At 46.6% G+C, this 14,354-nt stretch overlaps 1 protein-coding gene across 2 annotated transcripts; it reads right to left on the minus strand.

Moving 5' to 3' along the window:
* Positions 1 to 6,470: 6,470 nt before the first annotated feature.
* AHSA1 (activator of HSP90 ATPase activity 1) lies at positions 6,471 to 14,219 on the minus strand. 2 transcript variants are annotated; one of them, XM_068965044.1, is made up of 10 exons: positions 14,037 to 14,219; positions 13,742 to 13,916; positions 12,173 to 12,363; positions 10,464 to 10,546; positions 9,934 to 10,051; positions 8,808 to 8,896; positions 7,824 to 7,952; positions 7,264 to 7,365; positions 6,964 to 7,015; positions 6,471 to 6,846 (listed from the first exon to the last, which is right to left on the minus strand). In XM_068965044.1, the coding sequence occupies exons 2-10, from the start codon at positions 13,819 to 13,821 to the stop codon at positions 6,674 to 6,676; spliced, it is 1,017 nt and encodes a 338-aa protein (XP_068821145.1). In that variant the 5' UTR covers positions 13,822 to 13,916; positions 14,037 to 14,219; the 3' UTR covers positions 6,471 to 6,673. The 2 variants fall into 2 exon arrangements, with proteins under 2 accessions (XP_068821145.1, XP_068821146.1); XM_068965045.1 differs by having other exon boundaries at positions 13,742 to 13,926.
* Between the last annotated feature and the right edge of the window lie 135 nt (positions 14,220 to 14,354).

Raw genomic sequence — 14,354 nt, forward strand, 5'->3', positions numbered from 1 at the left:
TACTCAGACTCATAAAGGGTTACCTGAGAGGCAAGGAGGAGCTAGCAGGACCTCAGGGGCACATTCAGAGTCCTTTGGTCAGAGAGAGAAATTATATTGACACCAGAGGAAGTGGCCTACTTTCCCAAGGAACTTGCCGCATGGGGATCTGATGCAGAGTTGTCCCAAGGACTACACCTAAAAGATGACTAATGTGGACCCATACCTTGCCTTGGTTTGTGCCCTTACCATACACTCCACTGTCACTCCAAGCCTTTGGGGAAGTCACATCAGGAAGCCAAACGAGGCAAGGTGTGTTCAGAGCCGCTACCTGGAGAAGCTCAGAGAGGCAGATGTTTCCAGTTACCATCACACCTAAAGGTAAGTGTGTTAGTCTGGTCTGGGATCACAATCTAACAACACTGGTGCAACTAGAATATTATAGGATCAAAGAGGGCAGCATCTCAGGTTCCTAGATGGGAGCCAAGTTCCCTTCCCTGTCTCTTAAATGGGGAATTCAATAGGATTAGCACCAGGGAAGCCCACGATTAGCACAGGAATGTTTTAATTATGTTTTAGCAGAAACTTAAAAGAAGATAGAGATACACCAGAGTCTGTTTTCACAGGAAACTAATTTCCCTCCTTTCTAATATAATTTACCTTGACACTTAAATACACTATCTAAATTTAATCTATAACTAATGCTGATCCCGTACAAAAAAGATCTTCACGACCCAGATAATCACGATGGTGTGATCACTAACCTAGAACCAGACATTCTGGAATGCGAAGTCAAGTAGGCCTTAGGAAGCATCACTACAAACAAAGCTAGTGGAGGTGATGGAATTCCAGTTGAGCTGTTTCAAATCCTAAAAGATGATGCTGTGAAAGTGCTGCACTCAATTTTCCAGCAAATTTGGAAAACTCAGCAGTAGCCACAGGACTGGAAAAGGTCAGTTTTCACTCCAATCCCAAAGAAAGGCAATGCCAAAGAATGCTCTACCGCATAGTTGCACTTATCTCACGCTAGTAAAGTAATGATCAAAATTCTCCAAGCCAGGCTTCAGGCAATACGTGAACCGCGAACTTCCAGATGTTTAAGCTGGTTTCAGAAAAGGCAGAGGAACCAGAGATCAAGTTGCCAACATCCGCTGGATCATCAAAAAAGCAAGAGAGTTCCTGAGAAACATCTATTTCTGCTTTATTGACCATGCCAAAGCCTTTGACTGTGTGGATCACAATAAACTGTGGAAAATTCTGAAAGAGATGGGAATACCAGACCACCTGACCTGCCCCTTGAGAAATTTGTATGCAGGTCAGCAAGCAACAGTTAGAACTGGACATGGAACAACAGACTGGTTCCAAATAGGAAAAGGAGCAGGTCAAGGCTGTATATTGTTACCCTGCTTATTTAACTTCTATGCAGAGTACATCATGAGAAACGCTGGGCTGAAAGAAGCACAAGCTGGAATCAAGATTGCTGGAAGAAATATCAATAACCTCAGATATGCAGATGACACCACCCTTATGGCAGAAAGTGAAGAGGAACTAAAAAGCCTCTTGATGAAAGTGAAAGAGGAGAGTGAAAAAGCTGGCTTAAAGCTCAACATTCAGAAAACTAATATCATGGCTTCTGGTCTCATCACTTCATGGCAAACAGATGGAGAAACAGTGGAAACAGTGGCAGATTTTATTTTTGGGGGCTCCAAAATCACTGCAGATGGTGATTGCAGCCATGAAATTAAAAGGCTTGCTCCTTGGAAGAAAAGCTATGACTAACCTAGACAGTATATTCAAAAGCAGAGACATTACTTTGACAACAAAGGTCCGTCTAGTCAAGGCTATGGTTTTTCCAGTAGTCATGGGATATGAGAGTTGGACTATAAAGAAAGCTGAGGGCCGAAGAATTGACGCTTTTGAACAGTGGTGTTGGAGAAGACTCTTGAGAGTCCCTTGGACTGCAAGGAGATCCAACCAGTCCATTCTAAAGGAGATCAGTCCTGGGTGTTCATTGGAAGGACTGATGCTGAAGCTGAAACTCCAATACTTTGGCCACCTGATGCGAACAGCTGACTCATTTGACCCTGATGCTGGGAAAGATTGAGGGCAGGAGGAGAAGGGGACAACAGAGGATGAGATGGTTGGTTGGCATCACCGACTCAAAGTTTGAGTAGACTCCGGGAGTTGGTGATGGACAGGGAGGCCTGGTGTGCTGCAGTCCACGGGGTTGCAGAGTCGGACACGTCTAAGCAACTGAACTGAACTGAATGCTGATCCCCCTCCTTTCTAATATAATTTACCTTGGCACTTAATACACTATCTAAATTTAATCTATACCTGGTGCTCCTGCTGCTAAGTTGCTTCAGTCCTGTCCGACTCTGTGCGACCCCAAAGGTGGCAGCCCACACCAGGCTCCCCGTCCCTGGGATTCTCCATGCTTGGCAATTACACAGCCCCATTTTTAAATCTGTAATCTAAGTGACACTCTAAATTGCTACTATGTTAAGCCACAGATGAGAGAAACTAAAAGGCGGGCTGGAAAGGAGCTTTGAAGGGACTGGGGTGTTGATCAGCTATAAAACAGTGTTTATTCAAACTGTACAAAGGAGAAAGTAACACCGTGCAGGTGCCTATGGGCTTAGGGAACACCTGTGTGTGAGGAGAAACAGTTGCAGAGGGGGCACTGACCCTGCCAAAGGGAGGATTTTAGGAGTGCCTGGTGTCAAAGCCGGGAGGGGCCCAGGAAATAAAGAGAGGGCCCTCCCCCGCTCTGGTCCAGTGTAGGCCGTCCTAGCTCTCCTGGCTGTTACTCTTGTCTTGGACCCCGGGAGCCATCTGTGACCACACATCCAGCAAGAACACCAGCACTGTTTCTAACTTAGCTGCCTTGGCCACCTGGATGCCTTTGCCCCATTTCCCCCACCCTGGGTTACTTCATAAAGGGTCCTATGCTAGGCAAGACTAGTCACATTGAATTCTAACTAGTGTTTAAAACAACCCATAGTACAAACCTGCCAGATCCTGCTGATGGTCCTGGTCTCTTGGAAGACAGGATGTTTCAGCTCCTTTGTCTCATTATTCATACAAGGGACTCAGATGTGCTTCCTTGTTTCCTCCATTACAATTAGATTTTCTCAACATGTTGAAGTGCTCCTCAAAATCCATCAATCCAGGTGACACTGGGATATTAAAATTGTTATGCCCGAAGTCCAAGTCCCCAAATGCAAAAGCATAAAGGGGTTTATTGCTAGCTCGAGCTAGGGCTCCCACCGGCACCGACGCAGTGGCTATAGGGAGGGAGCCCCGAGTCTTGGGTTGCACTGCTTTTATAAGGAATTTATTCAGGTAAAAGGGTACAAAAAAGGGGGTGTTCAGGCAAGAGGATAACTGATTGGCCACTTTAGGGGGTGTTTAAGTTGACAGATAACTGGTTGGTTACTTCCATCCATAGGATTTGTGTGTAGATTCTTGATTGGTTTTTACTTCCAAGGTAAATCACAAGCTCCTGAACGTAAAGTCAGAAGGTTTAGCCTAGGGGCCGATTGGCTCGTGTACAGTGGGGCTAGGTTAGGTAATCTGAGGGTTGATTGGCTATGGGTAGTGGGCTCAGGTTGGGTAACATCCAAAGTTCTTTTGCCCTGGACCTTGCGGGATGGAATTCTTTTACAAGATGGAGTAGCTCAGGCCCTTCATCCTAGGGTGAGTGGGACCCTCCTAGGGGATAGTCTCCCGGAATCATGACCCAGGTTTACAAGAATTCAAAACCTAGGCCTAGTGCAACCTGTCAAGCCTGCCATGGCTCCGGTCTGGTTCCCCAACAAAAATATAAGCTCACAGGCTACACCCCACACCCAGGATGAGTCACTGGGGTAGAGTCCACTCTCCTGCATTTAACAGGTTCCTCTCAGGTGGTACTTTAGTTGAGGTGAACCCTTAGCCTAGGATTTGCAATTTGGCCAGTTAACCAGCTTTTTAAAAGATCAATTCCTGCTTAAAGGAAAACATGTGGGCGTGGGAGCCCAGAAGTCAGCAGGTAAGGGATCTTCCCAAAGGGAAGTCCTAGGGACCAAATCCAGGTCTCCCGCAGTGCAGGCAGATTGTTTACCAGCTGAACTACCAGAGAATCCCCAGGTAACATGCTACCAGGTACCAGAACTTCTTTGTCCATCTCTAATGCTCTCGTGAGTGCTAAGTCGCTTCAGTTGTGTCTGACTCTTCATGACTCTATGGACCAGGCTCCTCTGTCCATGGGATTCTCCAGGCAAGAATACTGGAGTGGGTTGCCATGCCCTTCTCCAGGGGATCTTCCTGACCCAGGGATCAAACCCACGTCTCTTAGGTCTCCTGCACTGTCACCAGCTGGGAAGCCCCTAATGCTCTCATAGTTACCTATTATACCCATTTTACAGATGAGGAAATTTGTCCAATTAGTTAGGTGGTGATACTTACAATTGAAACCTAAGTCCAAAGTTCTGTTTTTAGCTCTGTCGTTCTGCTTTTTAGGCTCTGATACCTAAGCAGAATGCTGTCAGTGAGACGGAAGTGGTAAAAATTGTAACAGCATCAGTACTGGGGATGTGAATGTTGCTGAGCTCTCACATGACAGCTGCTTTGCCTGGTGCTTTTTTTACTAAGGTATTTGTAAACTTTGCTTCAGATTTTTCCTAGGTGTTCTGGAATTGGTAATTTTCCAGCCAGGTGTGAAAGTGGTCCTTCTTTGTCACCAGTCTCTGTGTTAGAAGGGTTAGGATCCTTTTGTGGTGGTGTGTTTTTTTTTTTTTGCCACACCACATAGCATGTGTTATCTTAGTTCCCTGACTAGGGAATGAACCTGTCCCCCTTGCACTGGAAATGCTGAGTCTTAACCACTGGACCACCATGGCAGTTCGACAGAGTTCTTGATTTGCTACAAGCTAGAGCCCAGATACTTTGTTTTTTATAAAAGTACTTTTTGGACCCCCAGGCAGCAGACATAATGTCCAATTAGACAAAGATTGCTTCAGTCCAGCACTTGAGTAATTCAAGCCAGGGGGTGGGGGGATCTTGGCGGGTCTAAATTATCCAGACCAGTACTGATTTCTGCTTTAATTACATTTTGACCAGCTCATATTGGTAAGATTAGCCTGCAGGCATCCATGCCACTTAATAAAACAGGCAAAAATAGATGAAGGAAATAGCTGTAGCTGCAGGGGATGGTGTCTGGATCCAAAGATGCTGACTCACACTGGGGTGGACCCAGGGCGGGGCTTGTCCAGGAAATGACCCTTCCTGTACAGGTAGTTGGGCTTCACAGGTGGTGCTAGTGGTAAAGAACCTGTCTGCCATTGCAGGAGACATGAGACGCAGGTTTGATCTCTGGGTCAGGAAGATACCTTGAGGGAGGGCATGGTGACCCAGTCCAGTATTCTTGCCTGGAGAAACCCCATGGACAGAGGAGCCTGGCAGGCTACAGTCCATAAGGTTGCAAAAAGTTGGGACACAACTAAACACGCATGCATGTAGGTAAGTTTTTCTCTACCTGGAACACAGCAGCCTAGACCCCACTAAGGTCAGTAGTGGTCAGTGCTCAGAAGCTTGTTTAATGGAACCAGGTATTTAAAAATACTCTAACAAGGATTTTCAATTTTTCCTCTTTCTGGGGGTAATAGGCTTGGAATGTCCTACTCTGGGACGGATGCCTAACATACTAGAAATGTAGCTGCTTCTTTGTGGGGATGAATGCAGTGACAAGGCAGTAGACAAGTTTGGACTTGAGCATTGGCTCTGCAGTATGTTCTTGTTCCAAACCCTAACTCTGCTAAATTATCTGTGGTAGGATCTGGGGTATCCATTAAGAAATACAAGGACTAGGTTCTTGTAAAACAGAAATGGTGGTAGTATCTATTTCACAGTGGATTTCCCTGGTGGCTCAGATGGTAAAGCGTCTGCCTACACTGCAGGAGACCCAGGTTCAATCCCTGGGTCAGGAAGATTCCCTGGAGAAGGAAATGGTCACAGGGAGATTATGGGGGCTGATGAAGCTACTTAAGGAAACTGCTTAGTACAGTGTCTGGAACGTAGAGACTGCTCAATAAACAGAACCTCAGTGAACAGAAACCCAAGACCCACGGGGTGGGGAATCTCTGCATCTCAAACCAGCACCTGGTGATCATCTTTTTGCAAGAGGGTAAGCAGCCATGGGGAGTAGGAGCCCCAGGATGCCACCTCCACCAGTCATGGGGTTTACTGGTACTGTTTACCGCAGAGTACCATTGTCACCCCTGCCAGGCTATGTTTGACTGCCTTTTTTTGCCAGTCTTCAGTATGAAAGGACGTGAGCTCAGGAATGCTTCCTGGTGAGAAGCAGGCTCTCTTCATGCCTCTTGATTACATTTAGCCAGAAGGAGACAAACCCCACCCCACCCTTTTAAGTTAAAAACCTTCAGGGGAACTCTAATACCAGCCACCCCATCAACACAGGTTCCAGACATGCATGTTTTTTAAATTACGTTTATTTAGCGTATGTACACATAAAAGAGAAATCACCCTCTGTTCCCACCCAGCAGAAAACATGCACAAACCCAAGGTATACATGAAGGGACAGGGCCCCAGCCCCAAGTTAGTGGTTGGGATGGTGCAATCCTGTGAGTCACAATCCCTGGTCAGGAGAGGGCTGGACTGAAGTGTTGAGCAGGCGGTACCCCCGCTGCGGGGCCTAAAACAAGCGCGCACCATAGCCAAAGGTCTGTTTGATGCCCTCAAAGTAGTACCGCTGCCAGCCCTGCCTCGTCCTCTCCTCCTCTGGGGCAGGGATGCCTCGGCCTTCCATGCACAGCTCAGTTTCTCCATTCTTATCGATGAAGGTCAAGGTGATGATGGCAAAGTGCCCTGGGGGAAGGCAGAGGGGAGAGAGGTTTCAGATCCAGGGTTTCCATAGGGGCCTGAGGCGAGGGGGGAAAGAAAGGGTTCTAGGGGCAACAGCAATGAACAAACATGCTTGCTTACCTTCTGGCCAAGATTTAAACCTCCACTTCATTGCAATGTATTTCTCAGGGACCTGAAATAATCAGAGAGGTCAGCCGTTTTGATGTTTGCTTTCTCCCAGAAGAACTAATTTTACCCCACGAAGGAAAAAATTATAGGAAAGTGAGAGAGTCCAACTGTAGCATTCCTTTGAAAAACAAATGAGCTTTTACTGACCCAAGAGATTAAAGTCTTAAATTTTATCTACAGAGCTGGAAAGAAAAAGGCCGGGAGCGGGGAGGGAGGGACATGTTATTCTTCTAAGTGGATAAAAGAACTCACCAGATCAGTGAATTCTCCAGAGACATTGCCGTCTACCAAGTGAAACTTGCCACCTTTGTCTGCTTCCAACATAGCAGGAGCGTGGGTGAAGGCCTGAACGAGCTGCAGAACAAAAGGAGGTAGGAAGCTGTGTGGCTCTCAGGGGGACCCAGGAGAAATGCCAGCTGACACCTGCATGCCTCAGCTCTCAATTCCAAAGACAGTACTCTGCCCAAGAACCAGCTTCAGGTTCTTTTCTGTTCCAGTAGAGACCACGCTTCGACTCAAGTAATTCTTTCTAAATCCAGGATGCCATTACATTGGGTCCATTTACTTTTCTAACATGAATGATTCCAGCTGTTCCCACTTATGGGACCCAAAATTAGTACAAGAAAAAAAAAAGGCAAATCCGCTCTAATGAGTGGTGGCTTGAACAAACATGTCTTTCCTTTGCCTCTTCGTGAATGAGGAAAGCCTCATGGTTCCACTCGCACTTTTCTGCACAATGAGAGGATATGCCCACAATTCTAGTCACCTGGAACGGCAGACGCCAGGAGCTGCAAGGACAGAACTATACTTACCTCTTGGGTGGTAAAAACTCTATAGAGCTCCTCTGGTGATGTCAGGAAGCTTTCTCTAAGGGTGATCTTACAAGTGGGGATTTTGACACCAACAGGTCTGGCCTGGCTTTTTGAAGGAGCAGACTTAGCCTGTGGAAGTGGCAGTGAAACTGTCAGTTTAGAGAGTACTGGTGAGACCTCACTTCACAGGGCTGCAGGGACACACTGCCATTCACTCTCACAAACCTTGTCACCTTCAAGGCTAAATTATTCCAGGGGGTCAGAGGAAATTTATGTGTGTGGGCATTTCTGTCAGGAGGGGAATTTTCTCAGCACACTCTCAATGCCACTCTGGGTGAAAGAAGAGGAGTGATGCTTATTTAAAAGCCCACTGCCAAAGGACACACTGAATCACTATGTACTTCTGAAGAGTCCTGTGTAATCCTCAAGCAGAATGTCTGTTTAAATAGCTGGAAGCAGCACCCCCAGAATATCCTTCCGAGTGCTGACAAAGGGGCAAGAGGGCTGAAAACCAAGTGCTGAAGCCAAACCAAACAAGCGCCAACTCCAGAGAAAACCGTTTGTTCCCCCTTCCAATGGGATGAAATCAGCTTCCTGTTAGGTGAAGTCAGTGACCTAAGTAACCTCTGATACTTTGATGAGACTTTTAATATCAAAGGATGAAATGCAGATATATGATTTTAGATGCATACAGGGGAACCTGTGTTCATAACCTCCTCACTGGTGTTAAATGCCAGTTGGACTCTGAAGCCCCTGATGGCTTGATGGCTTCCATTTGCTCTAGGGGTCTGTCATAAATGAATAAAAACCAGGTTAAAGATGGGACGACAGACACTTACATTCTGTGGACCCTGAAAAGCAGCACCTCTGGCTCGGAGGTTAGGGTGGGAGAGAAAGAGCTGAGATACAGACTTAAGGAAGAGGCAGTGTCTCAACTCTCTTTCCAGAGAGCCTCCCGCCCCGCCACGCAGGGATACTGGTTACCTTGCGCTCCTCAGTTTTCAGTGCTGGTGGCCCGGCTGGGTCTACTGACTCTCCATTCATTGTAGGCAAGATCATACCCTGCGTGAACTCTGAAAAGACAAAATCCGGCTCTTGGAAGTTATTTCTCGGGAGCTGAGATTTGGGGCTTCACCGTAGTTCACAAACATGGCCGTCCTAACTCAGGAGGAGGTAATGACAACAGGAGGAGGAGTCTATCCATTTTACATCTTTCCCTTTGATCCATGCCAGATGGGTACCTGAGTGCATCCTACAGAATGCAGTATGGTCATTGGGATTACTTGAAACCCCTGACTCAATTAGAAGCATGACAACTTGTTTAAATGTGTGTGAGGTCTACTGCGGATGGCAGCCAATGAATGCAGTGGCACTTCCAAAGCCTTCAGGAGTGGGGAAGGCACTTGCAGCCGCATGTTTCATCCCCTCTCCACTGCGCGCCTCTGTAGGACAGCCACAACTATCAGGGCATCAGAGCACCGGTTCCCACCTCTACACGGGCTCCCTCTGATGGTCACCAGAGGTACTCTGACACCCAGACCAGACCACATGGGCAAAGCTGGGAGTTCTGGGGGACAGCTGAGAGGACTACTATTCAAGTAAGCCTAACAACAGTCCAGGACTGTACTCAATCTGGAGATGCCAGGTCTTTAGATCAGTGAGTGCAACAGAAATACCACCTCAGCCTCAAATGTAACATTATATTTTCCAGTAACCACCCTAAAGTGGTAAAATGGACAAGTGAAATTAATTTTGACCACATTACCCTAATATATCCATTCTGCTATTTGTGTGTTGTCAAATCAGATAACTGAGATATTCCTCTTTTTAAAAAAATACGAAGTCTTCAAAATTTATTGCGTATTTTATACTCAGAGCGCATCCCAATTTGGACTGCCACATTTCACGTCCTCAACAGCCAATGCTTTAGACAACACATCTCTAAATCTTTCTCTTATTCAAACTTTACAGACTGATTTCAAGATGAAATAAGCCTTCTCCACCCAAATTTCTACTCATTTACTAAAGAAAGAAATGTCAAGCCCCTTAATTAGCATCTGACAGGTGGAAAACTATCTTCTCAAGGCACTCATAACTACTCAAAGGATACCTGTTTTGAGGGTGCTGATGTAAATTCCCATTGCTTCTCTTAGAAGTTTCACCCCTTCTTCCTTCATTAAGGCCACGAGATTTGTGTCAGGCTCATCTTTGGCAAGGCTCACACTAATCTGAAAGATCAGAATTAGGTGGTAAATAGCTTGAGAGGCACCCACATTGGAGGATGTAGGTGCTGAGCAGTCAGATAACCGCTGACAATTTGCAAAGGAAATGTATGACGATTGAGGTATTTGTACAATCCCCATGAGTGTTTCTTCTCAAGGTCTCTCTGCCACCTACTGCCAAGACAAAAGTGGCTAATGTTAAAACTCACACCACTCACTAAAGCAAAGTAACTGAATAAGCATAAACTGCTTGGGAAGCTCCTAATGGCACCACAGACCCAGAAAGTCATCTGCATACTGGGGTTCTGAATGCTTAGGCCAAGCCTGGTCTGTAATCTTGAATGACAGGTCATTTTTCTCATCTGAGAATAAGAGGATGTAGGAGACTCAGACAGATGAGGAATTAGAAAGCACAAACCTCCACTTCATCCACGCTATTTTCATCAGACAAATTGGGGATCTCCACATGGCCCTTGTACTGCACTCCAGACTTAGAGGTACCTGTCAAAAGTAAAGCAGTCTTATCAGTCTCCTCCTCTTCAGGCTAACTCTCCTGCTCTGCACATGTAACTACTATTTTGCTTATGCTTCTTTTGGACAACTGAACCCACCTTCTTTACTCTGAGAGAAGGTGGCTGCCACACTAGATGCAACCATTGGCCCTCTCCCTGAAATGTCTTTCTTCATCAGATTTCTGGAGACTAACTGTGTTACCAGTGTGAGACTAAGAGCTACGTGAATTCAGCACTAGCATGAATTCTGCTAAGGAGGACCTAGGTTAATAGCTAATTCTGGCAGTTTTGCTAAAATGCTTGTTTTGAAAATACAAATTTGTTCCAATGCTATAGGTATATTAAGTGACAATTTTATTGTAATACAAATTTCTTATTTGCTTATGTGCACTTTCATCCACAAAGAAACCCAAACAGAGATAGACAAAGCTGTATAGGAAAACACAAAACACACGTCTCAAACATTTATCTGACAGCGACCTCACTTCACCATGTGTGTTAAGAGCCACACCATCCACGACTGGTGTTATAATGCTCCTCCTGATTTCCCGTGACTCTCCCTCCATCACCTCACAATAACCCATGTGCCTCAGTGCCCCTGATGCCCACTTTCACAAGCAAACCTCAGGTTTTTATCAAGGTAAAGCACAATATTTGTCAAATGATTTATGTATTTCTTATGATTTAACACGTGTAAACTGTGCCACCAATTTTTACATTCCTAAATTAATAAAAAAAAATCACTGATGAAGCTTTTGAGCATCCTGTCATGTCCCTAACCCTATCTTCCCTACAAGCTCTGTGTTTTTTGTTGGAAGATTCTGCATAGTGTGGTGAATTTTAGAAACACGTGTCACGTTATAGCAGAACTGACTGTATTTCAAAGTTAACATGTATTTATCTTTACCTCTCTAGGCCTCAGTTTCTCAAATCTATAAAAAGGAGGCTGGGAAAGATGATACCTATGGTTTCTTCCAGACTGCTATGCTTTAATAAAAAAAAAAGAAAAAAGACAAAAATACGTTTTGCCCCTTTGTTACCATTCACTTGAGAAGAGTTTACATGTTTTGCCCCATACATGTACTCTTTTAACTTTACTGTCTTTCCTTTCTGTCAGGACCATCCAAGGATGGCCCCAATTCTATCCTAATATCCTCACATAAGAGACATTAGGCTAGAGAATAAAACCGGCCCCAGTTATAATCACATGCAAGCAGCATTACCACAGCACTCTAAACTATTAGGTTCACACTGGAATTAAAAAAACAAAAGCCAGAAAACTCCCATAGCCTACTTTCAAGTCATCCAAGAGGCAGAAATAGCTAGTCTGAAAAATGTCACACTGTATGCTCCCAAACAGGGCAAAGCCCAAAGATTCAGCAGCCCAGTTGCTACATCGGTAGGGACTTGTGAGACCCACAGAGAGGAGACCCATTTAGTGTCCTGCGGTGGCAGAAAAATTTCAACATTCGATCCTGCTTCCTATAGAACTCTAAAGCAGCACTATCTCCCTCGAAAAAAGTTAATAACCTCTCCAAAACTGTTCTCCCTGGCTCCTGAATAGGTCAATCAAAATGCGGTTAACCCCTGTCCTAAAAGCCAAGCACAGACTTACCTGTCCAGTTTAGTTTGACGCTCCACTCATAAAAGAAGATAAGTTTGCCTTTGCGATTGTTAATGGATGCCTCTCCATCAAGCTTACTCACTTCTGTCACTTCGCACTTGCCTTCCTCATTTTGCACACGCACAGCCAGGAACAGTGTTTTCAGCTTATCTGTGGACCAGTTCGAAGCATCCCTCTCTGTCCTGCAAAACAGAAACAGAGCTATGGACCAACAGCCAAATGAAGGATACACTGCTTGCTCTATGCAAGAGCACCCAAGGCTATAGGGAGGCTGGAAAAGAACAAAAAACTCTCAGCCCCACTCCACTATGTCCACAAACGTGTTACTCTTTTAGGAAGACCAGGAGTCCTATACTGTCAATAAGGACTACTGCTGTATAGCATGGTTTCAAACTTAATGGAAAATTCTGCTTTCCTTTCTCAGCATGATGGTGCTGGGGTCAGTACTGAATACTTTAACATGGCGCCCCCGTCTGACCAAGTGGAAAACTGCGCTTCTGAGGTTAGGAACACACAGAGGGCCACAGGATGCAGTGCTGAGCTAAAAGGTCCAGTTAAGAATAAACCAATAGTCTTGATCTCATTAGCGCAGTGTTTTGACCTATCAAATTCAGGCTGTGTTATAAATTTTGTGCCCTCCAAATGGCCCTAAAAACAATGAATGTCCAGGGTTTCAAAACAAACAAAAATTAAAGGCAACCATTCTATGTTAAGAGGAGAGGACGCAGGCTGAAATACAAAGGAACACTATCTACCTTCTACCTTTCTAACGAATAAACGAAAGTAAGATGTTTTACATCAACAAAAGTAAGTTTTACAACAAAGTAAAACTGCAGTTTACGTACAAAGTTCAGTGGACTCAGAAAGAATAAGAAAATATTATTTGCAGAACATTTCATGAAAGAGAGTAGGTTTTTAAGAGTGGTTGGATTATAAACTATGATTGCCCGGCAACCAGCGGCAGTCCTTGGAGCGACGATACAAGCAATTTAACAGTTCCTGGTGAGAGGCCAGGGCGCCTTGGAGCATCACTCAGCTCTGAGCACCTGCAGAACACGTTCTAAGACCCGGCTTTCTGGAGTGAGGCAGCGATCCCTTACGACTGACTTTTAATTCCAGCCGAAAGTCGAAAAAATAGTAACTCCAACCCTCTCGAGCCTAACACTGCAATCTCTCAATACTATACACGGCAGTTTTGGGTCTCAATGACGCCTCCGGCCACGTGTGAGAAGCATCTCTCCGCTCAGGCTGAATGCAGCAGCCGAGGTTGGGGGGGCCCTACGTCCTCCTGTGTGAAACCCCCTCGTCTGGGATGCAGTCTTCTACATCGTCCCCCCCACCCCACCCCCTGGCTTCCCTTCCACCCCATGAAACGGAGGTCGGAGGCTGGAGGGGCCTGCGACTTACGGACCCCTGGAGACAGGATGGACCCATGCCCATCTCCTGGCAGGCAGGGCTGCCCAGACCCCAGCAGTGTCCCGGTCAAGGTTCCAGGGTACCCCCCGGCGCAACCCCCGACCCGGCCGCAGCGCTCCCGCGGCCTGGCTCGCTGGCCCTCACCAATGCCAGTTGTTGACGTTGGTGGCGTCCGCCCGCTCCTCCACGATCCAGCGTGGGTCGCCCTCACCCCACTTGGCCATCGGCTCTCCTATCGCGCCGCCACCAGCTCCCGAGCAGCCACAGCCACAGCCTCAGGACAGCCCGGTCGCGGCCGCCCGGCAGCGCCTGGAAACTACTAGAAGAAGCTGCAAGATCCTCCTGGCTTGCTTTTCCCTCCACCCGCCCCGCCCCTCCCCGCCTTGACTTCCGGCTCCGCCTCCCTCCCGCCGGGTACGTCTGCTACCCCTCGCCGGACCTTCGCTTCCGTCTGTTGTAAGGATTCCTTCACACTCCTTCGAGTTATGCCCTGAAAGGCCCGAAAGGCGACAGCTCACACGACCATTCCTCACCCACAGAGACACACAGGACACGTTTCATTGTTTCCCTAAACCCTTCATCGGGCCCGCTTGGCCTCACGGGAGTTGTAGTCTTGTCGCGTGATCCACGGGATAACCTCGGAAGGTCGAGCTGAAAGAAGAGGAAACGGGCTTAGGCGAGGTGCGCTGGGGATTCTGGGAGTTGTAGTCAAGAGGCCGCCGCGGCCTGTCCAAGCAGAACCTGATTGTAGGGGCGG

The sequence above is a fragment of the Capricornis sumatraensis genome, chromosome 2 (assembly GCF_032405125.1).
Source record: "Capricornis sumatraensis isolate serow.1 chromosome 2, serow.2, whole genome shotgun sequence".
Lineage (NCBI taxonomy): Eukaryota > Metazoa > Chordata > Mammalia > Artiodactyla > Bovidae > Capricornis > Capricornis sumatraensis.